The sequence below is a fragment of the Fringilla coelebs genome (genome assembly GCF_963513975.1).
Source record: "Fringilla coelebs genome assembly, chromosome: 4".
Lineage (NCBI taxonomy): Eukaryota > Metazoa > Chordata > Aves > Passeriformes > Fringillidae > Fringilla > Fringilla coelebs.
In genome coordinates, this window is record NC_140032.1 from 61,629,190 (window position 1) to 61,642,770 (window position 13,581).

General features: G+C 41.3%; 1 protein-coding gene across 6 annotated transcripts; it reads right to left on the reverse strand.

The window, feature by feature from the left end:
• Positions 1-1,225: 1,225 nt before the first annotated feature.
• ZNF330 (zinc finger protein 330) lies at positions 1,226-13,280 on the reverse strand. 6 transcript variants are annotated; one of them, XM_084204266.1, is made up of 10 exons: positions 13,226-13,280; positions 10,306-10,434; positions 10,026-10,045; positions 9,830-9,900; positions 8,242-8,321; positions 6,801-6,927; positions 5,956-6,060; positions 3,447-3,493; positions 2,249-2,366; positions 1,226-1,910 (listed from the first exon to the last, which is right to left on the reverse strand). In XM_084204266.1, exons 2-10 carry the CDS (start codon positions 10,423-10,425, stop codon positions 1,633-1,635), a joined length of 966 nt encoding a protein of 321 aa, XP_084060392.1. In that variant the 5' UTR covers positions 10,426-10,434; positions 13,226-13,280; the 3' UTR covers positions 1,226-1,632. The 6 variants fall into 6 exon arrangements, with proteins under 6 accessions (XP_084060392.1, XP_084060389.1, XP_084060393.1 ...); XM_084204263.1 differs by having other exon boundaries at positions 10,306-10,713; positions 13,226-13,256; XM_084204267.1 differs by lacking the exon at positions 13,226-13,280 and adding an exon at positions 12,729-13,115.
• Positions 13,281-13,581: the final 301 nt, after the last annotated feature.

Sequence of the window (13,581 nt, forward strand, 5' to 3'; positions counted from 1 at the left end):
AACAGCGTTGAACTGGTAGGTGTCCTGCTTCCATCACTTCAAGTTTGGTTATGACAAAGACTAATCAAGACATTTCTCAGGTACATCATTTAAGATAGGCCTTTGCACACAATATTGGATGTTTCAATGTTTGGAGGGGATTTGGCTTTCAGACAGTGCATTGACTTGTTTCCTCTCCAGCTCTGAAGGCATGCACTCACCAGTTGTGCCCCTCTCTCCTACAGAGTTTCTACCTCAGCTGCCATAACGAAGCTGTGCTCTCTGGCAGTTTGCTTTTGTCCTGGATGGGGCCTCAGCTTTTGTCTTTCATTCATTTGGTAGGAGATGCATTTAGGAAGAAAGTATCAAGACCAGGTTTTCCAATCCTGTTTTGCTATAAAATGTTCATCTGGCAATCTTAACGTCATTAAAAATGATTCTCAATAGGGTGTGCTCTGCTAACACATGACCTTTAGCTGTTAAGAAAGAGTAGAGAAATACCACAAAAGGAGGTAATGGTATAATAAGTTCAGGTATTTGACAGATAACAAAAAGGGCTCTCTTGCATTAAGGCATGGCATTTAGAAAGCTGGAGCAACACTTTAGATTGGCTGCCCTTGTATCATGATCTGTCTGCTGTAAAACATTCCCCTACAGAGGGAAAATAAATGCCATCACTTAGATCTGTAGATGGGTAATTAACATGTTCACTTTGAAATCAGAACCACTGCAAACACTTCTGTAGGTGCAACCGTCTCAGCTCAGAAGTGCCGATCGTTTGCCTTGTACTGGCACAGAACATTAATTTTGAACACCCCAAGTTTTCTCACCTTCTCAGTTCACATACAGTGTTGTTTCCTATCTTATTTTTTTTTATGATATGCAAGGAAATGAGTTGAAGGTTAGATACAGAAGAAACCAGTCTCCTCTTCATCTAATGGCAAACTGCATTACAGATTTTTGTGTCAGAGAGGATACCAACATTTTATTTCCATAAAGGTTTTGATTATCTGGGGTGCTCTTATAGTGACTATATATAGGCCCACCAATTAATATCTAATAATAAAAATACTAAAAAGGTGATGTGCAAATACACAGAACTACATCGATCTGCCATACTGACATAAACAAGGAAGTAATTTCAGTGTCAATTTCCACTTTGTACACAATCTGCTTTCCAGCTATTCAAGGGAGATCAATAATTATGACAGTTCATTAGATAATGCAGTTGACTTTTATTGTGCAGACCAAAAGAAATGCAGTCATCAACCCACCACTGCATAATGTATGAAATCAGTTAACAAAATTATTGTAAAAAATAACTTAGTTTCTGATGGGCAAATGGAAGCAACAGCTACAGCTTTCCCATTCCTGTATTGATAGGAGGAAATGGTATTGAACCATTATACTCAGTAACTCAAGGACAAAACCATTCTGTTGTTTAGGGGAATAAAAATATCTTGATTTTCTCCCCCAATCCCAAACCCAACATCAGTTCATCTACAAGGAAAATGTCCTTTGGAGTTACTGCAGAAGTCCCACATTCTTTGCTCTCTAACTCTGATACGTAAGTACCTGATAGAGCTATCCTACTAGCATGTACACAACTCAGTGAAGCATTGCTTGGCTCCTTCCAAAGCCAGCACACTAAGCTTAATCTTCTGATTCCTCATAATGTGCATACCCACTTGCATAGGTCCTTCCTAAATTCAAATTGCTGAATACATCCGTGGCCTCAGAATCTGAATCCTTCCCTCGCTCCTCATTGTCATCTTCATCATCATCTTCTGCTTCATACTCATCATATTCATCCTCACGGTCACCTGCCTCCCCAGCCTTGCTGGAGGAAAGGTTTTTCCAGTAGGCATCATAACCAGAAGCTCCATCTGCATCTTCTACTCCAGTCTGTCGGCCAAACTTCAATGAACGTGCTGCAGGCAAAGAAAAATCATCATGTTCCCACTAATCCAACATTTCATTTCTATCTTTTTTTCAGTACTTGCAGAGTAGTTTAAATGGCAATTATTTTTCATTTATCCACATCTAAAATCTCAAACTAGACAAAAGCTTTCACTTTCTTGGAATGAATTAATTGTTAAGAATAAGACGGCTCAATTCCAGAACTCAGAAACACAAATTTTTTCTCAAAACAAATGAAGCAAAACTGTGCAAAACAACTGAACGTAACCAGACTTAACTCAGTGCTCCTAGGTAGAAATTAATCACTAATGGCACTCGTATGGCTTGTTAGCTAGAGAAACTGGCTTACTTGACATGCTCAGATCCTTTGTCTGCTGAGTTTCATGGCCACATTTAGGGCAAGGAGGCTTTTTCCCTTTTTCCTGCTTGAAAACCTTACTTCGCACATGATCATCACAAAAACAAGCCTGTGTGTTGAAGGGAGAGTACAAAGGCCAAATGTTTTAATCACAGAATCACATTCTTTAACAACAAGCAAGCAAAAATGTGTCTAACAGCAGCAGGGTTTTCTGGCTAGGATTAAAATTTAACGAGGTCTCTCTTGCAGTGGACATGGGGTCTGTGCACAGAGGAACCACTCTGTGTTCAATGTGGTTCCAGCGTTTCTGGGGAAGGGGCTGAATAAAAGTGCCAATAAACATGCAGAGATAGTAACATAATCCAGGGCTGGATTGCAGTGCTGCCCACAAGGAGCCTGGCAAACTTGGGTTTGTGTTGACAAGCTTAAATAAACATAATGAGATGTATGCCAGAACAAAACTATGCAGGAGCCTGAAGGAAAGAATTAGAGATGGGAAGTTCACACGCTGAGCACCAGGGTGCAGTGAAAATACCTGGAAAAAGGAACTATTTGGAATAGGCCATCAATGCCATGGCAGAGTGCAGGAAAAACATATGGAAGGTAAGAAGAGTAAGAGCAGGCAATGAACTAGCACCTGGAGAAATCTGGGCAATGCTGATGATGCAGCAGGTGGAACTTTTTATACAAAATTACTTCTGAGTATGTAAAAACATACGCCCAATGTCTACAAATCAGCCTGTTCATATGGAAAACTGGATTAGCTGTGGAGATTATTCCTTTGGATGCAGCGATTTCTAGTCAGATAATCACCTGACTGTTTAAAATAACAACTTTTCTAATTGTTGCAGTTCCACACTGGATCAAAGCATTGTTCAAAGCCCTGGATTCTGTTCACGACCAAGGATTTATTTTGTTGTCGTGGTTGTTTTTTAAAGCCCCAACACGTTGCAGGCCCAACTTAAACAAAGAGGGCCGGGCAAAGATCACCTCACACTGTCTTGTGGCTACCACAGATAAAAGACCTTTTGTCCCCCACAGGTTTGATCCCAGGCTACAGAAACTAATACAAAAATATGAATTTCCTTTTAGTTATGGAGAGGAAGAATTGGCAAGGCCTCATAGCAGCCTTGGAGGCCAAGGAGAACAAGCCTAAAATCAGCTCCTTACAACTGTCTTTACTCTTTACCTTGCAACGCAGGCAGGAATGCTGCCCCAGCCTGTTACAGGAGACACCTGTTGGAGAAAAGCAGTATGACAAATTCAGTATTTGGAAACTGCAGACCTGTCATGTTTTTAAAACCTTGTAAAAAATATGCAATACCATAATTGAGGCATTTATTTTTAATTCCCTGACACAACTGTACTCTGGCAATGTGAATCAGTCATTTTACCCCACAGTACCATTTTACTAGGATTTTTAAACTCTAAACCTCACTTTGACACAAAAAAGGAAATTTCAAGAGGGGAAAAGTGTTTAAATATTTCTTATACTTCTAAACTTTCAAAACCTGATGTTTCAGAACCAATTTGGTGTTAAGGTCTCATCTTGCTTTTCCTTTTCTCACAGCATTCAGATGAAGGAGTGCTAGAGATGTAAGAACACTTTAAGCTTGCAAACTTCCAAACCTAGAAAAGTTGTTACATTCTGTATTTTCTGTCATACCCTCTGGAAATGTACTTGACTGCACAAAACTACGTAAGAGAGTCTATCTGTGTTAAAGAACTGGAGCCGGCACACAAGCTCTAAGGAGCAGAATCAGTGCCCAAAATTTAACTTGTCTTGAGCTTCAAATTGTTTTTATTATTCCACTAGAGGGAGTACAGTAAAGGTGAATACTCAGGGAATGGCAGCAACACGAAGTTATCGAGAAGCAGTAACACGTACATTCCAGTTTCTGTGCAAGTACTCATTCCTGTCCTCCTTGTCTAACCCCTGTGACAGAGTTTTTCAATCTGAAGCAATAAATATCAGGAGTTCTCCACATGAGCAGGACAGACGTGGGATTTAGAGCTACGGCGTGTGTAAAGATGGAACTGGAAATGCTGATGCTGAATATATATTCATTGGTTTTTGAGTACCTGCACTTCAAAAACCTCTCTCAGATAGTGATGGAAAGTAACAGCACCTTTTTCACAGCTAAAATGGATTTATACTACAATTGTATGACCACATTTGAAGTTCACATCTTCTGTAAAAATACAGGTTTTATAATCTTGTTACCTCACTGACAAAAATCTTGTCTCTACCAAGTCTGCTCTGTGCCACAAAACACAGTGAAAACCCTCAAAAAACCTCTCTATTTAGGGTGTGATACCACATCTGTGAATTGAGAGCTTCCAACAATCATTGAAGAAACATTTTTATGGAACAGCTGTTGCTGCCTCAATATTGCTATGCAGGAAGAAAATGTATTCTGGCAGAATATATCAAGGGAATTCTGGCAGAATACATCAAGAGAAGCTAAGCAAGGCTTAAAAAATAACTGGCTAGGAACAAAAGTATGGAAGATGAAAAGAAGATAAGAGATGTCTAAAGACACTGATTAAAATATTGAAATCACAAATATTCTGGACCAGGAGAAATCAATTAGGACAAGAGATTAGTCAGTTCAAAGGAAAACAGCCTTATGATAAAGAGCACCTGCAATTTCTACAATAAGAACTGAAAATGTTGCAGTAGTCAAGATACATGCATACAAGTTTTGGGAAGAACAAACAAATGCTTGTCTTGTGATCAATCAAATCATATTTAATGGTGAGTAGGCAAGAAATGCTGCTAGAAAAATTTAGTTATTTCAAATATGCATAATCCTGGCTTGTTTTGTTTTATTGTTGTTCTTTTTTTTAACTTCCCTTGAAGATACCCTGTTTCAGCCAGAGATGAGTAATGGGTGAGCAATGTCGGGCACGGCCATCATGTCCTCTTACAAACAGCAGTTTTGTCCACACAATTAATCAGAGTTCAAAAGGACATAAAGTGTTCAGCTACCTGTTCTTTACTCAGAAAGAGTGAACATGTATCAGCATTTGATACACTACCAACCACATGTGTCCACAGTCCACTGGTCACTGAGGAAATGAACACTGAAATCATGCTCTGGAACTATTTTTGTCACTTCCTTCTGTGCTCACCCTGCCTCACTGCTGAGTCACAGCCTTCCTCAGGACTTGAGCAGCTGCTAACCTTTCACCAGCACACAGGCCTTTCACAGCAACCTGGGAAGGTTTAGCCAGACTAAGACAGGTGATATGGTTTAGGGCAGCTGTCTTTCAGGAGGAACAGGTATCTAAAACTAGTTGATCACTGGGTCAGAAGAATGGAAGACAGCTCCTTCTGCCTGCAGAGCTTGGTGAGTAAAAATGCACCATCAGCAGTTCCAGTTGTTTTGCTGCAGTCCTGCTACTGCCAACACTCCAACTTTGGAGAATGCTGGCTCCTACAAGGGCAGCTTCCCATGGGAGGCCTGTAAGAGCCTGGCAGGTATGCTCTGGCATGGAGGAAGGGCCATGAAAGAGAAAAAAGTTCTAGTCTGGATAACCGGATACCAAAAGCCAGTACATAGGAAACAGGCCCTTCCCTCCAGGGGCAACAAAATCTACTTGGGAAAGGTGATGGAGAGTATGGGGGAGCACAGAAGTAGCAGGAAGAGAATCTGCTTGGCTGTGGTGAAAGGGATTATGAATAACTAACTTACATTTAAATGTCTCCGCTTCCAGAACTTGGCAGCTGGCTTGATGTTCAAACTGATCATCTTCACAGAGGAAATCATGGCAAAAAGAGCAGGCAAATATTCTGCCTCCTGAAAGATTTATCAAGGCAAAATAATCAACAATGGGCAGAGGCATCAAGTCCTGCTCTGCAAACAATTTAGGTGGTAGTTTTGACTGAAGACCAGTTCTCCCTTCTGGGACAAATACTTCGAGATCCTAAATTAGACACTGCCCTCCATTTTTACACTGAAAAATACCTCCTATCCTACAATATAAAACAGTATAACTATAAAGTAAGTTTTACTTCTAGTACTTTTCTTCATTTTATTTTGACTGTAGCATTAACTGTTTTTTCTTAAATCAGATCACACTCTCATCCAGTCTTCTCTGCTCAGCTCTGATACACACTTGAAATAAACACTTTAAAAGACTCAACAAAAGGAGATCAGTATGGTTTCCTAAGCAACTGGGAATCCAAATACCCATGCTAATGCAAAAGAATGGATTAAAAATGGCAGAAAACTGTGTTGGCAATTTGATGCAGTGCTTAATTATATGAATAATTAAGCTAATAGAACTATTATAATTTAGATTACATAATCATCCCTGAATTGAGCACTGTATGTTCTTGAGCAGGTCATTTACTTTCCCCACTGTAAAATGACTATTTTTAAAACAGGGAGAATCCTTGCTTAGAACAAACATACTGCAAGGACTAATTTAGTGAAGATTAAAAAGGCTACGTTAAGAATATAAGTGCACTCACTTAAGCAATGCAAGGAAAGAAGCATAACTTATATGTTCTTATTTTTAAATGCGAGCAACCTACCATGGTCCCAGACACTTCTTTCACACTCAACGCATTCTGCGTCTGCCAGAGGGCACATACACGCGTGGGTGCTGAGACACTTCCTCCCGTGACACACCCAGGCTTCACAGAAATCACAGATTGCACCCTGCAATCACAGCAAGAGATCATCTCAGGACTTCTGCAATACCAATAGAGAGACTTATTCCATAATCCTCAATGTATCCTAGTATCCATTCTCTCCATGGGCTCGCTTTGGCTGAGTGAGAGTATTGAACCAAACCTGTGTTCTGACCAAGCTGCTCCACAGTTCATGTTTGTTAGTTATCCATTTCTGCAGGATTATGTATGATGCAAAAGAATTTGATTATCTATCTCAATCCTGGTTTTTACATTTCTTATCACGCATTTTGCACATGGAAAATTGTGTCCTCCAGTTGAAAACTGGGATCCATAAACAAGAACAATATTCTGGCAAAAATGAAATTTCAAAGACCTGAAAAAGGCCTCTAGACTCTTAAGAGCTGAAATCACTCACTTGGATTTTAAACTCTACAATTTTAGAGCACAAGCTCTGCAGAGAGCAAAGAACAAACAACTCATTAGAAGTAAGTCAGACTCTTTAACTTTTATTTTGATTAAATTGTAACATTTCCGCTTCAGCTATCCTTAACTGTAGCATTTAAGAAGCCCTCTCAGCCCTTAGGTAACTAATTACTATGTGAATTACATGCACACAAAACAATGATGAATCCAAATTTAAGTGTTGATGCGTTCACTGCTGCATCAGTGAATGCAAGGGATAAGTTCAGGAACACCAGCATGTAAAGGTTGGCTGTGTTACTTAGAACAGCTGATGGCCAGCTACAGGCAGCAACAGGATAGAGGTTTAGATCATTTAATCCAGAGGCTGTGGCAGGTCACACCTTGCTTTTCAGAATGCAGACACTGACTTGTCCTTCTAAGAACAAAACTTCAAAGGCCCGAAGCTATGATTATCCCTAATTAAGAGCCCAAAAGAGGGGTTTTGTTCATTAAAATTCCCCTCTAGTTGAACAGATTCCTCTCATTGTTACTGACGATGTCTGCAGTACTAAGACAACAGCGACAAAAGTCTGCAGGTTTCTGCAGAATAATCCTACATTTTAATGAAGGCTGTGAAATTGTCTGTAGTGAATGTAAGGGTCCAGTGCTCTTCATGCATGTGCTTAGGGCCTGCCACCAGCACAGATCCATTAGCATCCAGGACATGTGCTGGAGTTTGCAGGACCTGAATCTAAAATTTAAAAATTTGGGGGTTTCAGTATAAGGGAAAAATCAGTTTGTTACAGAAAAATGAGGAAAAAACCAAACTTGGTGTAGTACATGCTATCATTCCATAAATCTGTTTTATTATTTTTCCAGGAAGATTTGCACAGAATATTCTCATAGTGCAAAGAAGGCTATAATTTTCTATACATACCACCATAGCTAGTCCAGTACTGTAGACACCAGCATGTTTTATAACACAGTCAGAAGACTTCATCATGCATTTGGTTTTTCCTGTTTAAAATAAAAAGGCAAGGAACCATAAGAAAACTATGTAAATATAAAATGAAAAAAAAATAGAATGCATATTCATGTAAGAACAGCACTTCAAGTAAATGCCTGTGCTTAACATAAATCTAGGTAAAAATAATGCAAGCAAAGATATTTGCATTACTGCTGCATTCTGCAACCCACCTTCACACCTCCCTTAGGTTAAATTAATTATTGTCTGTTTTCAGTCAAATCTCTTGCCCCTGTACTTAGATAATAAGACAATGTATTGGTCTTGCTCTGTGTTTTGAGGCACTGGCAAAAATTTCAAATGTCAAAACAAAGAACAAAACTGAAGTCAAAGACCAGCAATGAAACCTTAAAGAGTTATGTTTAAAACCGCTGCTAGTTCTGTCCCACCATAAAAGCAGCTGAGCTGGGCAGTGGGAGGATGTGGGGGCATTAACTGGGTGTGGAGCACTGGAACAGAGCTACTTTGCTCCCATCCTTCACGGGCTCCTCTAACAAAGATGCTGCTGGTTTATGGTTCCCAATGCTTGATTAAGCATCAAACAGCTCTAATGGTCTTTATTTGGGAAACCCTGGGTCTCAATATAGTATTATGGTTGCTGATAGTAATGTTTTTCCTCTAGAAACATACTCCAGATTAAGATAAACGCAAAACACAGATATGAACCATAAGACAGAGAGCATGTTTTTAGCACTTCACTGCATGGTGACAGAAAGGAGACTCATGAAAGGTGACACACTGCCACTGCACACTAACAGCCTAGCTTCCAGAAATGCTCAGTATCTGCGGGTCACAACAAAGGCACTGAAAACTGTACGTCAACAGCTCTGAGAGTCAAACTCCAAAACAGCCATCTGCTTAATGACAAATTGAAAATCTGCAATCATGTGTTGAAACAGTAGAACATTCACCTCAGTATTAAATGAATATCAACATCTCCTGCAAGCAAACACCTGTTAAAAACAAAGGCCGTTTTAGACTGATACAGAGCAGTTCTGTAACTAGGAGTCCTTCTCTCTTAATTTCAAAGCATCAGCCCTCAACCCCACATAAATAACAAGAGCTGCATATTACATTACAACCCCATGCAAGGTGAATAATAATTGATGCTTTAATTGATATTGAATTGATCCAAAATTATATAATCCCTAAAAAGCAGTATTTATTGGTGCCTTGCTAGCAGTCAGAGCTTTTTTTGCTGCTGTTATGAAACAATGCTCCACATGGTCAATCTATGGAAACAGTCAGATTTCTCAAACCTAAAAGGAAGTGAGAAGTTTTTCCAAATAAGACAAGCCATGATCGAGGCTTGCAAACCTCTGGGGGTTAGAGGCATATATACTGATCAAAGATCAATTCTCAAGGAGGATATTCACAGCAGATTCAAAAGAACCTGCTCCACATCCCAGAGGTACTTTAAGATAAAGCTGGGGTAACACAGATACTGAGAGTTTAACATCACAAACAGGATTGCTTGTTTTCATTCATTATTTCTACTCACCACATTGTGCACAAATGGGCAATTTCTGAACAGAATTACAGAAGTAACAAAAAGCTCTATTCTTCTGTCGTCTAGACACATGGAGGTGAAAAAACAAAAAGAAAGTATTAAGATTTAAAAGAAAGCATTAAAAATACCTTTAAAATGTCTGAAACAAATACTGAACTATTGGTTTTAGAAGGGTAAAAATGCTTACCTTTGGCACTTATCACATTCCTAAAGGGAAGAAATAAAGCACTCGTTAATTATTTTTATTCTAGGTAAAATATATAAAATTTACAGACCTCCTCAGGGAGTTACAATTAGGATCCAAATGTTTTAATCAATATCCTGTCTGGTGCAAAGGTAACCTTAAATAGGAAGGATAGCAGGAAGAATGACATTCTAGTGGCATTAAATGCATTCGAGGTGTTATCACTGGGTTTACATAATTAAAAATTAGGCATTTTAATACAGACTACTTTAGGTTAATTTACCATTGAAGCATTACAAGGATGTTTGGCCAAGTCTATGTTGGCTCGTGAAGCCCTTATCTGCTTCTCACGTTCTCGACGGTTCTCAGCTTTCTTACGAGCACCGGTCTTTTTTTTAGGCATGTTTACTCTCTGTGGGGGGAAAAATAGGTATGGAATGAATGCACATAAAACTATGGAAGTAAATACATGGACACACATGACACATCCAGCACTAAACCTGGAATTTACAGTTCCTGCATTAACTGTGCTTCATCTCCATTCACTTCCTTGTCTGAAAGTTTCTTTTGAAATGCAGAATAAGGGGACAATCCACGAGGAAGAGCCATGTGATGAACCATAAAGAATCTTGTGATCTGGAAATCTTTGCTGTCCTGAAGTTTGGGTTTAACTCTCTTTGAAGGGTTTTGCCTTAAAAAAAAATGAAACCATTACTATCTGTAGGTTTATTTGTCATGGACCTCTGATTTTGGTTTGCCTTGCCTGTTTAATAAGCATCTGTAAGGACAGTTGCAGCATCAAAAGGCAGTCAATTCTAGCAGCTTCAACTTGGAAGAAAAATTAGTATCTTCATTCAAAAGGTCTTATAAACCAAAGAATCCTAACTTTCCTGAACACAGAAATGTATTGCCCTGACCAGATACTAAAATTTGCTTTTGATAGCATACATAAATCAGTTTTCTTGTGCTGTTGCATTTTGCACCATGTTTAAATTGTATTAGTGTCATATTTTGTAGTCAAAATTATATTGCTGCGCTGCCTGCTGGCAACTGTCATTATTCTAGAGTGTGACATTTCTGACACTGGGAGTCCAATATCAGGCTCCACACTAATTTTCAAACCACTCAAATGCTGATTTAACAACAGAATCTGATGGTTAGTATTTATACTTTGACTTCTTCACATTCCCTCATAATGGAAAGCACCAAAATGACAAACTGTTTTCATGAAAAGCACTGCCCCAGCGCCTCCTGAGGACACAGGCTATGAGAAATTTTAGATGGCAGTTTTCAGAAAGTTGCACTGAACTAAGTAACAACAGAACTGCAATGTCAGGTCCCTTTAGCAAAGCTGTTGAGTGAATCCATGCTTTCAAACACCATCCAATAATAACAACTTCCTGTAGATCAATATTCTTATCACTCCCTCTGAGCTTTCATTTAGGTTGCTTGTTGTCTTTGTCCTGGGCTAAATTTTTCAAGAAATTTTACCATCTTTTTGGACTAGAGCTTAACAATATTATGATTCCAGAAATTAGGACAGCATAAACCCAGTCTACCGTCAATTCCTTTCAAAGCAGAACATCACCTCTTTAGAAACCCCTAATTAGTATTCCAATGCCTCTGCAGAGTGTTCTACCTTCACTTTTGGCACACTGTTACCAAATGCTCAGGCAGGAAAGATCCAGTGGATTCTGTCTGCAGTCCACACCCCGGAGGGGTGTGTGGGAGAGAAAAGTGCATCTGAAGGACCTAAAATAAGAGGTTGTAGGTCCATGCCTGGTTCCCCCCTTCAGCCCCAGAGAGTACAACTGTGCTGCCCTACAGAGCACTGAAGCTCCTGCATGGGGAGCATTCTGCACAAAGGCTGTTTCTCCATTTGAAGCTTCCTCCTCAGGAGTGAAATGCTGTGCCTGGGTCAAAGCAGCAGCTGCAGGAGTGAGCATGGCTCTCCAGCTCAATGGCTGATACTGTGGCACAAGGAGCAGAGCTCAGGTATCAGGAGGCTATGCAGGAATGAGGTGAACAGTCAAAGGAAAACCCCTAAAACGTGTTATGTGAGTATTGGGTTGCCAGCACCGTGTTCCACTCTGTAAATTTTCACCTCCCATTACTCTCCTGCTGCATTATTTGTTAAGGCAACCAGGGGCAAAGACTAGATTTCCCACCACACCTCCAAAGAACGCTGGTGTATTTCAGCTGGTGGTTGTGCTGTGTGGTGCATTAACAATGGCCGACATCTAAGTTCTGCTGAAGTCACAGCTTCTTGTCCATGGTGAGGTCGCAAAGAAATACCCTGACTGCACCAGCAGGTTCCTGGATTTTCTGTGCTGAGCAGGACAGTGCCTTACCTCATTATCTGGGTAGTATTATGAAACACTGCCCACCCTGCTATCACAGACATGAACAGCTGGAACAGGCTGTTCACTGAGGGGCAGGGAACTGTGGGGCTATCCTGGTCAGGCCACAGATACCACCCAGAAGAGGCTTTCTGTATTTCAAGGTTTCTTGTGCTTGACGATCAAACAGCTTCCACTCTGTACGTATTCAAAATCTGTTTCACCACTCATACAAAATTACAATTAAAAAGAAAAATTTTAAAAACTGTATTAACAGTAGTTCATACTTAAAAAGGACTGACAACTGAACACCCTACTAATGCAAAAATCATTTTCCAGATACGGCGATGCCCATGACTTACTTCACCTTTTAAAAGCAATGTGGCTGAAAACTGCACTGTGGGCCCACGCACCCGGGGGCTGCTGTGCTGTAAGCGCCCAGGTGTGCGGAGCTTTCCACAGGTGCCCCTCGGACCGACTACCTCCTCAGGAGCGGCACCTCATCCCGCCGGGAGCCGGACAAGATCCGCTCCGAGCCCGTGGGGTGAAGCGCCGACAGCAGGGCTGCTCCTGGCGTGTGCGGGCACACCGCCGCTGTTCAGCTCCTAGCGCTTGCCCTCATCTTCAGTCCTCGGGTGCCCCGAACCTGCCGCACCACGCTGCCACCCTGGACCGCCGCGCTCCCCGGCGCTCAGCTATGGGGGAGCCAGACACCGCTTCGCTTGCTCGGGCACGGGAGCCCCAAAAGCCCGGAACCGAGACCCTCAGCGCCTCTAGCCCGGCCCCTTTGAGGCACCATCGCCCCTTCAGCGCCCCGGGCCCGGGCCTGCCCCCCCCCATTCCCATTCCCGCCCCCGCTCCAACCTGGCTCGGGCGGCCGCGCGGAAGCCGGAAGCGGCGGTGCGCCGCAGTGCGCTGCCCGCCCGGCCCGCGCCGCCCGGCGGGAACGTTCTGAGCGTGGGTGGGCCCCTTTCCCCTCACGGAAGGCGGCGCGGACAGCCGGGAAGGGCTTTGCCCTCTACTCGAGTGTGTTATATATGAGTGATTAATTCATGCTGTTAGTGAATATATGTATGTATAAAATATTACATTGAACTACCACATGCCTTTGACCAACTCCGGCCGGGAGCAGAATCTCATTTCTATTCAAGCAGTTCCCAGAACATGCTAAAGATAACATCAAGTCTTTAGCTTATGAAAGGAGCCTCCCGGGCCATGAA